A 13,871-nucleotide genomic window follows, 5' to 3' on the forward strand; every position below is an offset into this window, starting at 1 on the left:
ATTTAATAGTGCGATCTGAAAAGTTTGTCAGAAACTTGTAGAGTAAGTGTCAAGAGTTCAATACATGAATCTCTCTGAAGATGAATCATATTTGCAAAAAGAAAATCAATAAGATAGTGATCCTCTGTAAATGACAGAGACTTAAAATGCCATGGTTAATGATCTGATTACAGTGCAATTGACAAATTTGTTTTTCTCTGCAATGCACAACTTTTTATGATAACAGCTAGAATTACAATTGGAAGCATCAGGACGTTTTAGATTTTTAGATTTTTATTTGACAGGCCTTTCCATGTAATTTTAGCATCTCAAATAAGCCTAATTAGTTTAATTTCTCCTTTTTATAAAGAGAGGGGGATGGAAGGGAGAAGAGAAAGATCTTTTGAAATGTTTCAGAGATCCTTAAAAAATCTCAGTTCCATTCAGGTTAAGAAATAGACTATTTAATTTTTGAATTTTGGGAAGCTTGTCTAACATCAAAACTTTTAAAACTTTTGGTCAAATAGGATCATAGGTCACTGTGAAGTAATAGTTATCCATTTAGTCATGGTGACAATGAAGGACTTAGCAGGCAAATATAGAAAGTTAAGTAGTTGTAAGCAAAATTGAGCTCTTTTAATATTAAGAAGATTCAGTTAACCTAAGCAAAGAATCGATGAAAGAGGACATAAAATCACAAAACTTTTGATTTTGCTTTAAAATCTTAACAGCATACCAATTGTATAGGAAAACTTTGTTCTCTTAGCAGATGAAAGAACACTTTTATTTTCATATAAGGACACCATTGTTATTAAAGCTTATAATAAATTCATTTGCTCTTATCTAGGTTGATCATACACAGAATTTTCTTTCTCAAGATTCTTTTTCACAAACTTTCTTCAGCTTTCCTTGTAATTCACTAAAAAATGCATTTTCATACCTTACAACTTCTTTTAGTGAAAACATATCCAACTTTTCTTGCATTCAGGATTGTTTCCCATATTCCTAGTATTTTTAGTTATATATATTGGAATTTTTAACCCTTAAAAGCCTTGGTTTCTAATGCAAACTAAGTAATTTTGAACTGTTACATCATTTTTTTAGACTGGTAAGTTTACGAATACATTTCGTAATTTCAAGGAACATGTGCATGTTTTAATAGTACAATCTTTCAGTGTGACACAAGCTTATATTTTAGTTTCTCTGTAATAAGCCAAAAGTAGGTAAGTTTAGGCTTATTTAGCAATTAATGTTTCAATGTCTTTTTGGAAATATTCTAAATATTCAGCAGATCGCTGTCATTTAATTTAGCTAGCAAAACTTTAAAGTTTAAAGTTACCAAAAGATATTAGACAATTATTTTAAAGTATATATACTGTAAGATAATTATTGCTAAAACGTTTCACTGAAAAATCTACTTAACATTTATTTAATTCTTAATTTTTTTCATTACTTAAGAAAATTTCATCATACTGAGTTTTCATTTTCACAAATTAGCTTAGATAGAATAAAAGTATTACAATTTATTTTGCTAACTCCAAAGATATGTCTGTTTTAATTAAACCAACAAACTTAAATTAGCTTTAATACCAAATACTTTTTCAGAACCTGAAAACATTTGGGTAAGTTTATTATGTTTCTTAATTTATGTAAGCGCTTAATTCCTTTAAGTCAACTAAACAGAGCTCTTTACAAACCAATTTTATTAATATCATCTGGAGGTAGACATACATACACATATATAAGAGAGATGCACTCAGAGACCTGATGGTTTCGTTTTTAAAGTTTCAGCCAGATACAATAAGGCAAAAGTCCACTAGTTTATAACAGTTGGAGTAAGTTTTTTTTGTTCAAGTGGCTGAGGCTTTTACTATTTTTAGAGAAAACTTAAGATTTGTATTTGTCCTCGACAATTTTTAAGTGAGAATGAATGGGGGGTAAAGGGGAGGTGAGGGCTGCTTAGATAAGGAAATCTTTCAGCCACTTGTGCTTTCAAAAGGCTCTCCTTTCCTATTTTTTTCCCTAAATCAGACTGTTGTGGGCTATGTTTACATTCTGTATTATCCACAATTGCCAAAGAGGCTTTAAAAATTTTTATCAGACTTTTAATTTTGCCAAATTTCCTATCATAATTTTTAAAAAATATCTTGTCAGGTTTCAGGCAGGACAAACAGTAAAATTTTAAAGCCACGTTTCTTTAAGGATTTTTTTAGAACTTTTTTGAAGTGATTTTGTGTTTTAGAAGATTCTGTATATCAATCAAGAATGTATTCCATTGACCCTGAGAGGTTTGGAATCCTTTTTTTTTTTTTTTAAAAGGAGGTGGATTTAAAGGTTTTTCTGAATGGCCGTTAGAGTTTAAAATAATTTTGGTTAGGTTGGTCCATTCTATTTAAAAGGAGCAGATGAAAGAACCAAAATGTACATATACTAGCTAGAGTTCTCAAAGAAGGAACTTATAGAGGGTGAAAATCTCATGTTAAAGACATGCCTCTGAGAACTGTCACAGCTGGACAAAAAGACAAAAGAGTTGTTCACCTGAAACCCCAGGGAGTTTACTGCCAAATGCACACTGACATGTGCACTTTTCAAATGGCAGGGATCAAAAAACCAACACAGAATTAGAGGAAAACTCCCATTTTTTAATTCCATGAACATTAATGGCTGTAGTTAAGCCTTGGGTCTCTTGGAGCCAGACTAATTAATACCTAAGGGGGATGTGCAGTCTAACCCATCCCGTGACCAACTTATCCTATCACGTGGGCCTTCTTCTTTTAAGGTGGTCAGCGTCTTAATGACTTTTAAATGCTGGACCCGTCCTCATCAGTTTGTGGCTTTGGCTTCCAAGATTCCCTTCACAATAGTTTTTGCCTCGTGTGCCCGTAACCCACAGTAAAGTTTGTTTATATAAATGCTGGTCTGGTGATATCTGCAAGCTCATCAGTTTGTGGGGGCTGGCCCGGAGAACAGATTTATAGGATTTATGCCTGTGTCCTTCCCTATGAAATTTCTTTCTTACGATAACAGTACAACAGACAGTGACAAGGAAAGAAAAAAAACATTCCTAAGGTTTGAGGAATAAGACATGCAAGGCATTTCCTCTGGCATGACAGCTGACTCCATTTTAAAGTGGTTCTGTTTATATTATTTTTTACACAGTCAACGTAGAAATTGTATTGCTTGGAAGGAGTCCACTGATGTCAAGTCAAAAGTGAGAGAAGGAAGTGCTCATATACAGTTAGTTGAAGGTTAAGGTCAACATTTCTAGGCTAGGGACACAAAGGAGAATCTAATCAGTTCTGCTTATAGCCATTACCATGTTATAAGTGTGTTAATGGTTCTGTCTGTTGCTAATGGTGAGACATTCTTGCAAATAAAATATTAATATGGTTATATGCATAGTATACTTCATATAAGTTATGAGTGGTGTTCCTAGAAATAATGTTTTGGAAGTGAACTAAGAACTTATATTGGCAATGTCAGTACAACATTCTGTGTAATGCTGTCCTGTCGCTTTGTTGGAAGATCCGAATGTGAAGATACTTAATTATTACCCATACCATGTGTTCCCCAGTGTTTTAACATTCTATGTAGGGTACAGGTCTTTGTAAATATTCCTAAGCTTGACATTTCCTATTCATTGAATAAAAATTATTGGCTATCCATGATAAGTAGTAGAGTATAAGGAATGTTGGAATATTTTAAGAATAATTTAGGATTTTGAAAATTTTTATTTTTTCATCCAGAATCCTGTTTGGAAACACTAGATGTGAGTCCAGTTAACAAGCTGTTATAGTAATTTAGGAGGGGCTATTTTGGGTTAGAGTTGAGTAGAAACAGTGGCATTTAGGTGACAGAATCAATAGGACTGATTGAGTATAGTGATGAAAAAGAGAAAGCAGGCAAGAATGATGCTTATTTCTGAAACAAGGTGAATGATAGGACAATTCATTGTGAAGTCAAATGTGGGAGAGGGACCGGGTAGTTCTTGTGTGTAAATGTGTATTGGTAAGATGACAGGTGAGTTCAGCTTTGTACTTTTTGAGCATGAGGTATTGTATCATCAAATGGAGGGGTCTAGTAGAGAGCTGGAAATGGGAATATGGATTTTGAAGTCAACAGCATGTAAGCAAGACAGTGGGAAAGGGCTGTGAGGTATTGTTAGTGGAGATCCAGTAATGAAAGGCTAAGCTGAGAGCTTCCAGAGCAGCGAGAGAACCCCCACAGATTGTAGGGCTGCAGGAGCCAGGAAGGCACTCAGCACTACTATCCAGTGCTGCACAGTGACATAGTACAGTGACAGCTGAAAAGTGCCCCTGGGATTTGGTGACAGCATTTATTGATAAAAATTGAGGACAGGTTTAATGATGTGGTGGAAGGTGAACCTAGTCCGCAGTGGGTGGTGGGGAACTGATAGAAGCAGTTGGACAGTAGCTGGTAGTGAGCACAGGATCAGAGAGGCTTTTGGTTGCTTTTGCTTGTTTGGTGGAAGAGAAATGCTCTTTCTTATTCTCAACTGAAGAGGAAGAGGCTGAAAATAAAGGAGAAAAAGGAGTGCCTGGGAAACAGGAAGGGGTAGGATCCAGAATACAGGAAGAGTGATTAGTCGTAGACATCAGGAGGAAAGGATGGAAGAATTCCTGGAGATAAAGGGACATTGGTAGATTTGGTGCCAGGAAGCCCAGGGAATTCTGTGAAAATTTGAGAAGCTAAGAGAGAGGTTATTTGTTAGGGGGATGTATTTGGGTAGGAGGCTTGAGAATAGTGAAGGACTGAAATATATCTTGGAGAATATGAAAGGAACACCTGAATAGGGCATTATAAAAAGAATTGCCTAGCAGTGTAGGGTATTGATGCAGGGCAGGACAAATTTCCCTGAGTGGGGTTTTGGGGGAGACCAAACCCTGCACGGAGAGAAGAAGATTGTGGAAAGAATTCAACACATGCCACAATGAGAGTCAAAAGGAAAGTTTATTAGAAAAGGGGTAATGCTCCACAGAGTGTGGTCTCCTCTCAGAGGCAGAGAGTGAGAGGGACAGTGAGAGGGACCCTGAGTGTTTGGGGAATTCAGCTTATATATGATTCTTTAGTTCCTAGGAGTTATAATTTAAAAGACTTTGTTAACCCATTTCCTTTGATATGGATATACAGTGAGGAAGAGGAAGAGTAGCTAAAGTAAAAAGGTAATATGTAGAGTGAAAGGCCTGCTGGCAGTTCCCAGCCTTTAATCCTTAGGTTCCCCATGGTTTCAACCATAGGGAATGACTCCTGGTTCCTGTTTCTGCTTCACAGGTGTGGGGAATAGATTGTTAGCAATCCCAGCAGAAATCTTCCTTTTTCTGAAGGTGTCCTCCTGGCCTGGCTTCAGGCCTGATCAGCATATTGCAGTCTCTGAATGTAGCCTGATTGACATTTTTAATTCTCTTACTTCCTCCCTACATTAGTATGAGATCTTGACTTTATAATGCCACTAATCTGCAGGGTTCTGTTATTTTTATTTTGCCACTGTGTAGCAACCTGGGTGTAGTTATAGAAAAATTGAGCTTCGGAGTTTTTCTAGGTTACTGTGACAAAGATAGCCCAGATATGCTGGATTTATTGAAGGAAGTAAAGATGGGGGTATTTACATGAATGAAAAGTGAGAAGAACTGAAGGGCTGATTAAGTTGTAGCACAAGTCTAGGAATATATCTGTGTGGCAAGCTGGAAAGTGGAGAGTTAGTGGGAAAGTAAGCTTTAAATAAAGATTTGTGAGTTCAGAGATTGTAATGACACGCAGGCTCTGAGTACCTGAAGTTGAACAGAGGCAGTTTGTGGGAAATTAGGGAAGCTGAGAGCAGAGATGCTAGGATACTGAATGCTCTTAGGATGGTAGCAGGATTTGCTGTGTGGAGGAAGACGATATGTTGCTCAAAGTCATTAGGTGAGGAGTGAATCACTGGGAGGCTAGTAGATGGCAGCAGAGAAGACGTTTGAGGGAGCGATAGCTGTGGCTTGTTGGCATAAGTCTCGAAGGAGTGGTTGTAACGTGAGTGAAGTCAGTGACTGACGACAGCATTGGGGTGATGCAGAGGTTCACTTGCCTTCTTTTCTATGATGACCAGTCGGTGTGCAAATGGGAGGAGGTTCCATTTGAGGGGTGAAGGGGATTCACTGTCAGGATGAGCTAGGTTTCACTTAAGAACAGAAAGTAAAAGAAATGTTCCATGAAATAGACTGAGGCTCTGGGATTTGTTGCCTATGGTTCCAGAGGGCACACATTTGAGAGAAAACATGCAGGAATTTGGGTAAATGGCAAACAATCTCAGGGACACTGTTGGCGGTAGCTGCCCCTCAGGGAGTTGTCAGAGGCCTGCCTGTTCTGAATGCACTGAGGTTGGTGGCTGAGGTTTCTTTTGACTCAAAACCTGAAATGCAGGAGCTTGGGGCAGCAGGTAAACCTTCAGCTGCTCGAAGGAGTGCCCGCCCCACCTCCGCACACACACACACAGGGAGCTCCTGGCTTTGATAGACCCTCTAGGGTTGGGGGCTTCGGGGATTTGCTAGGCTGTATCTCTCAAGCCTGATTTGGAATTTGGGTCAGCTTTTGGAGCTCTGAAGTTTAAGCTATAGTTCCACCCACCCCCCTTTTCTTTTTTGCTAAATTATATAGTTTCAGCTTTTGCAACACTCAGTTGTTTTATACCTTTCTTCAGCTCTCTACTGCTAGTATCTCACATTTCATTGCTTTGGGTTTTGGTTCTTGTTATCTAGTCGGATGCTGTACCATTCTGGCAACCCAATATCCTCATTACCTAAGATTTTATCTGTAGTCAAGACTACATTTCCAGTCACTGTCTGCAGAGCTAAGAGCTTTCTAAGTGCTGCAGGAAAGATTCTTTATGAATTCCATGTTCCCATGTTACAGGTTTTCAAAGAGAGAGACTTTTCATGAAATACTGTGTCAGGAGAACCACATCTTTGCTAGATGATGGCAAAGTGGTTAGAGACTTAGAGCTGACAGACTAGGAGAGATTATCTAGTTGGAGTGTAACCCCTTCATGTCTCTTTCTACCCTTTTAGGCATGAAGATATTGACTTAGGAAAGTGGCACCAGAATCAGGGTCTTATAAGTTTTAATCTATTACACTTCTTACTCTGTCATGTCTCTTACCTGTCACTCGTCAGTGCAGTGTGAAGGGGAGCCATTGGCTAATGTACTGAAGTAGCCTTTTAGGGAGAAGTTAACTTTATTGTAAAATTACCTAAATAATAACCTAAAAATATATTTTTTTCCTCCATTTTTAGGAACAAGTAAGTCTAATTTAGGCTGGACACCTCTTCATCTGGCATGCTACTTTGGACATAGACAAGTGGTCCAGGATCTGTTACAGGTATACTTATGGCTTTAATTTTAAATGAATATAATAAATATTGCTATTATAGAAATTATTATGTCTTAGAAAAGCCAACTGAGCCATGATGGCTTATTTAAAGGAATAGCTCTGCACTAATGACACTCAATTTTTCTTTATTAAATACATAAATTAAGTTAGTTTGAATAATTAAAATTCAAAATTTTTCATTCATTTGATTTTTTTACATTATTGACTTTTTAAAATTGCAACATGGACTTATGAGTTAGTGAAGATACTATTTTCAGTTTTTTGAGTGCAACAGTAACCAAAGTACATTCTAAATAACTTAAAAATAATGTCAGAATCTCTTAATGATAAGACTACATATTTCTCAATTCTCTAAACAATTTTTCACATATTGATATTTCTTGAGTTACATCTTAAAATTGATCTGTACATTTAAATGGTGGCATCTTTTTATTTTTGAAAGCTTAATAAATTGGTGGAGAAAATATAATTCATTCAGAGACGGTTATCCTTTTTTTAATACGAGTGTTTCTAAAATAGAGTTAAGGTGTATAGATTTTTAAAGAAAAGTGACTTTTTACTTTTTTACCTATCAAGTTGGTTTTTACCTTTAGAAGCTTACTCTTTTACTGTGAATCGAATTTATTTTTAGTAGTGACAACCAATTATCATTAGCAATTATCTTAATTTTTGAAATATTTAATATATTTTTAAGAAATTATTTTCACCTTTGTATATATTTCTTGATATATGAAAGATGTTTAAAGTTTTTGTTTACTAGGCTGGTGCAGAAGTAAATGTATTAAATGACATGGGAGACACACCTCTTCATCGAGCTGCCTTTACAGGACGAAAGGTGAACATTCTTTGTTTAGTATTTGCAAGTGAAATGTTTGGAAGAGCGTTCACAAATGTTTTTATAACCACATGACTTGCAACTGGGAAAAGCCCCCAACATATATAAACCAGCACTTAGGGTCAAAAGGCCACAAACTCAACATTGGACAGTGAGGTCAAGTGTGAAGGTCATGGAGACTTCCACTCTAGCTTCCCTGATAAGAGCTCATTCAGTCTTTGCTTGTATACTACAGGATGGGGAACTCCTGGTTCTTTTTAAAAAAACATTTCATTGAGGAGTAATTTACATTGCATAAAACTTAGGCTGTGAGTGTACATTTCAGTGATTTTTAGTGCATTTACAGTTGTACAACCATCATAGTCCAGTTTCAGAAGATTTCCATCTGCCCTCAAGTTTCCTCGTGCCTGTTCTCATTCATTCCCTGCTTCTAGCCCAAGCCTCACTGATTTGCTTTCTGTTTCTAGATATTTGCCTTTTCTAGAAGTTTTTTTTTTTTTTTATATAACTGCAGTTATACAAACTTGTGTCTGGCTTCTTTAAATTAGCATAATGTTTAGGTTCATCCAAGGCGTAGTGTATATTGGTAATTTGTTCATTTTTATGGCTGAATGATATTCCATTGTATGAATATACCCATTTTAAAATTCACTGTTTGTTGGAAAGACTCTTTTCCTATTGTATTGCCTTGGCACCTTTGTTGAAAATGAATACAGGGGTTTATTTCAGGACTTTTCTATTCTCTTTAATCTATATGTCTGTTGCTATACTAGTACTATGCTGTCTTTATTACAGTAGCTTTATAACTAAGTTTTAACGGTGAGTAGTGCAAGTTCTCCAACTATAATCTTTTCAAAAATATTTGGCTATTTTCAGTCAAAAGTCTCTTTTCATATAAATTTTATTATCTCATCAATTTCTATAAAGATACCTGTTGGAATCTCGGTAGAGATCGTGTTTTCTTAAGTCTGTAGATAGATTTGGGAAGAAATGCAATATTGACAATATTGAGTCCTCTAATCTATGAATGTGAAATGCCATTCCATTTAGATTTTCCTTATTTTTCTCTCAGCAATGTTTTGAAGTTTTCAGTATACAGATTTTGTACTCGTTTTATTAAATTTATTCCTATGCATTGTATTCTTTTTGATGCTATTTTGAATGGATTTTTTTCTCTTAATTTCCTTTGCTTGCTTATTGCTACTATATAGAAAGACAATTGATTTTTTTTTTTTTAATGTTCATCTTGTATCTTGTGTCCTTGCTGAACTTATTTGTTCCACTAGGTTTTTATAGATTCCATAGGATATCATCTGCAAATACAGATGTATTTCTTCTATTCCAATCTGGATGCTTTTTTCCCCTCTTTGTTTTACTTTATTTACTCTTGAATAAATATGGTGAGAACTGCAATCCTTGCCTTGTTTTTTGATATTAGGGGCATAGCATCTAGGTTTTTGTTTGTTTGTTTGTTTTTACCAGTAAGTATGATGTTAGTAATAAGTTTCTCTTAGGTGCTCTTTTTTTTAGTGAGGAAGTTTTCTTCTATTTCTAGTTTGTTAAGAGTTTTTATTATGAATGGACGTCAAGTACTTTTCTCTGTCTTTTGAGATGATTATGTGATTTTCATCAGTCTGTTACTATGGTATATATCATTAATTGATTTGGAGATGTTAAACCAACCTCGCATTCCTGTATATATCCTACTTGGTGTTTTAGTTAATAATTTTTATATGTTGCTGGATCTGTTTGCTAATCCTTTGTTAAAGATTTGTGTTCATGAGAGATATCTCTCTATTCATGAGAGAGATCACTGTGTAGTTTTCTTGAGATATATTTCTCTGGCTTTGGTAACAGGGAAACACTGCTTTCATAGAGTGAGTTGGGAAGTGTTCTTTCCTCTATTTTTTGCAATAGTTTGTGAAGGACTGGTATTATTTCTTCTTTAGATATTATAGAATTCACCAGCGAGGCCAACTATTCTTAGACTTTCTGTGTAGGAAGATTTTAAATTACTAAAATCAACTTAATTATTTTATATAGGTCTGTTCAGATTTTCTTTTTCTTTCTGATTACTTTTGGTTATTTTTGTCTTGGTATTTTTTAATTTTACCTAAGTTGTGTTAATTTGTTGATGTAAAGTTGTTAATATTCTCCTATAATTCTTTTTGTATCTGCAGTGTTGGTAATGATAGACTCGTGTTTCATTCCTGTTTTTGGTAATTTACATATATATATTTTTTGGTCTTGGCTGTTTGGCTAAAGATTTATCAATTTTGTTGACATTTCAAAGAACCAGCATTTGGTTTCATTGATTTTCTTTATTGTTTTTCTGTTTATTTCATTGGGTTGTGCTCTTTTTCTCTTTTACTTTTTTAATTTAACTTTCTATTTTTTTGTTGTTTCTGAAAGACAGGTTATAGATTTGAGTCTTTTGCTTTTTTTAGTAGAGGCATTTTTTAAAGCTATAATTATCCTCTTAGCTATATATAATAAATTTTGATAGGTTTTTGTTTTTATTTTAAGATATTTTAAAATTTTCCTTGTGATTTCTTTGACCCATAGATTATTTAGAAGTGTACGTTGGCCAAATATTTGGGGATTTCTCAAAATTTTTTTTATTGTTGATTTCTAATTTAATTTCCCTTGAAATTGATCAGATAACTGAATTTGAATTATTTATTAAAGAATATATTTTAAGTTCTTTTAAAATTTATTAGGAATTATTTTATGGTATAGCATTGATCTATCCCGGAGAAAGTTCTGTAAGTGCTTGAACAGGATGTATATTTTGCTCTTGTGGGGTGGAGTATTCTATAAATGTGTATTAGGTTAAGTTAGTTGATAGGACTGTTTAAATTTTTTTATCCTTAACTGATTTTGTTTCATCTACTAAATACTGGGAGTGTGGTATTGAAGTGTCTAACTATAATTCTTGAATTGTGTCTTTAAAAGTTTTTTTGCTTCAGGTCTTGCTTCATGAATTTTGGGGCTCTTAGGTAAATATCCATTTATAATGTCATTATTTGAAGCATATGAGATATGTCTTCCTGATGTATTGACCTTTTAAAATTTATTTTTATATTTTTTAAATGCAATTTATTTGGATAACATTAGTTAGTAACAATATATAAGTTTCAAGTGTGCAATTCTAGTCTCCTTTCGTCACCATATATTTGTCCCCGTTTGTCCTCTTTATCCTCCCCCAACCCCTTCTCCTCTGATAACCACCATACTATTGTCTGTGTCTATGAGCTGTTTTGTTTGTTTGTTTGTTGCTTTCTGTTTTATATCCCACATATGAGTGAAATTATATGGTTCTTGTCCTTTTCTGTCTGACTTATTTTAGTAGACATGATACTCTCAAGATCCATATATGTTGTTGCAAATGGCAATATTTCATCCTTTTTTATGGCCGAGTAGTAGTTCATTGTATATTTATATACCACTTCTTTATCCAGTCATCCATTGAAAAACACTTAGATTGTTTCCATGTCTTGGCTACGTGAATAATACTGCAATGAACATAAGGATATATATCTTTATGAATAAATGTTTTCAGATTTTATGGGTAGATACTGAAAGAGGGATTGCAGCATCATATGGTAGCTTTATTCTTAATTTTTTTGAGGAATCTTCATACTGTTTTCTATAGCAGCTGTAAACAATTTACATTCCCACCAGCAGTGTGCGAGGGTTCCTTTTTCTCCACATCCTCTCTAACACTGATTTCTTATCAATAATAGCTATTCTGACAGGTGTGAGATGGTATCTCATTGTGGTTTTGATTTGTATTTTCATTATAGCTAGTGAATTTGAGCATCTTTTCGTACATCTGTTGGCCATTTGGCCATATGTATTGGCCATTTGTATTCTCGTCTTAGGAAATGTCTGTTCAGGTTCTCTAACCATTTTTTAATTGGATTGTTTTTTTTCTGTTGCTGAGTTCATTATGTATTTTGGATATTAGCCCCTTATCAGAGGGACTTTTCCCCATTCAATTCATTGCCTTTTTGGTTGATGATTTCTTTTGCTGTGCCAGAAGTATTTTAGTTTGATACAGTCCTATTCATTTATTTTTGCTTTTACTTCCCTTGCCTTTGAGGTCAAATTCATAAAATCCTCTCTAAGACCAAGGTCCATAAGTTTAGTACCTATGTTTTCTTCTATGTATTTTGTTTCAGGTCTTAATATGTAGGTCTTTAAACCATTTCGAATAAATTTTCGTGTGTGGTGTCAGATAGCTGTCTAGTTTCATTCTTCTCCAGTCTAATTTCATTCTTTCACATGTGGCTTTCCCATTTTCTGAATACCATTTATTGAAGAGGCTTTTCTTTTTCAATTGTATGTTTTTGGTACCTATGTTGAAAATTAGTTGCCTGACCTTTTTTTAAAATTATTATTATGAAATGTTTTTCTTTGGCTTCAGTAATATTTGTCATAAAGTTTATTTTGTTTTATATTATTATAACCAATCTCTCTCTCATGGTCACTGGTTGTATTATATATTTTTTCCTTTCCTTTTACTTTCAGATTTTTTGTCTTTGAAACTAACTTGTCTTTTGTTGATAGTATATAATTCAGTTGTTTTATCTAGTCTGAAAATTTCTGCCTTTTGATTTAGCATTTAGTCTTATTTAAATATTAATAACTTTGGATTTACATCTTCTATTTCATATTTATTTTCTATGTCTCAGTCTTTTTTGTACCTTTGTTTCTCCTTTACTGCTCTTTTCTGTTATACAAATATTCTTTAGTGCACTATTTTAATTCCTCTGAATGCTAAACGTTTTGAACATATTTGTAACAGCAGCTTTGTACACACTCTGTTAACTTCAACATATGTGCCCACCGAAAGTTTCTGTTACCTGTTTTTTTCTGGCAATGCATCATACATTCCTGTTTCTTCGAATGTCTAAGTTTTTACAGTCATGTGCTACTTAACGACTGGAATACTTTCCGAGAAATGTGTTATTTAGGTGATTTGGTCATTGTGCACATATCAGAGAGGGCACTTAAACAAAGCTAGATGTGTAGCCTACTGCTGTAATTGTGACTGCTGTTATAGGACTGGCAGTGCAGTAAGTGCATTTATACTAGTATCACCACAAACACATGGAATACTTGTAGCATAAGCCCTGACAGTTGGTGTTTCTTTTTGTAGTGCAAGTGCCTGGCTTAAGTTTTGATTGCCCAGGCATTTATTTCAAAGAGGCATCCACTTCAATGAAGGTTATCTGGAATAAACATATCTATGTCCACTCAACTAGATAAACAGCCAGGCTACCTCCCCACACTGAGGCTCTCTTGTTTTGGGAGATACTGATTTGATACCTGATCTTTTGGGCTACTTGGTTTTTTCTCTTCTCATCTTTTAAATGCTTACTCTTTTGTTTTAAATTCACTAACAAAGGGTGAGCTAGAAACCCTAGGCTCCACCCTTGACCCCAATAAAAGCAGAATCAATCAATCAATCTCTCTCTTCCCCCCTTCTTCCATCTTTCCTTCCCTTCCTCCTTCTCTGCATGCCCTACCAAAACCTGGCCTCCTATTCCCTGGTGTACATCCTATGCCCCCAGGTTTGTAAGTGATAAACTCTTTTTTTTTTTTCCCAAAATTTCCTAATAGTTATTGTTGAAAAGCATCTTGCAGTGGTAATAAGAGCCTCAAGGG

At 34.8% G+C, this 13,871-nt stretch overlaps 1 protein-coding gene across 8 annotated transcripts in view; it reads left to right on the forward strand.

Annotated features, from left to right (window-relative positions):
• Positions 1 to 13,871, forward strand: part of OSBPL1A (oxysterol binding protein like 1A) — a 190,580-nt gene that overhangs the window by 24,623 nt on the left and 152,086 nt on the right. For all 8 annotated transcript variants that reach the window (XM_039844181.1, XM_039844190.1, XM_039844198.1 and 5 more), the window contains 2 exons: positions 7,266 to 7,351; positions 8,124 to 8,198. In XM_039844181.1, coding sequence (XP_039700115.1) covers positions 7,266 to 7,351; positions 8,124 to 8,198 — 161 coding nt within the window. The remainder of the gene's footprint in view (positions 1 to 7,265; positions 7,352 to 8,123; positions 8,199 to 13,871) is intronic.

The sequence above is a fragment of the Pteropus medius genome, unplaced genomic scaffold, assembly GCF_902729225.1.
Source record: "Pteropus medius unplaced genomic scaffold, Ma_sr-lr_union100, whole genome shotgun sequence".
NCBI lineage: Eukaryota > Metazoa > Chordata > Mammalia > Chiroptera > Pteropodidae > Pteropus > Pteropus medius.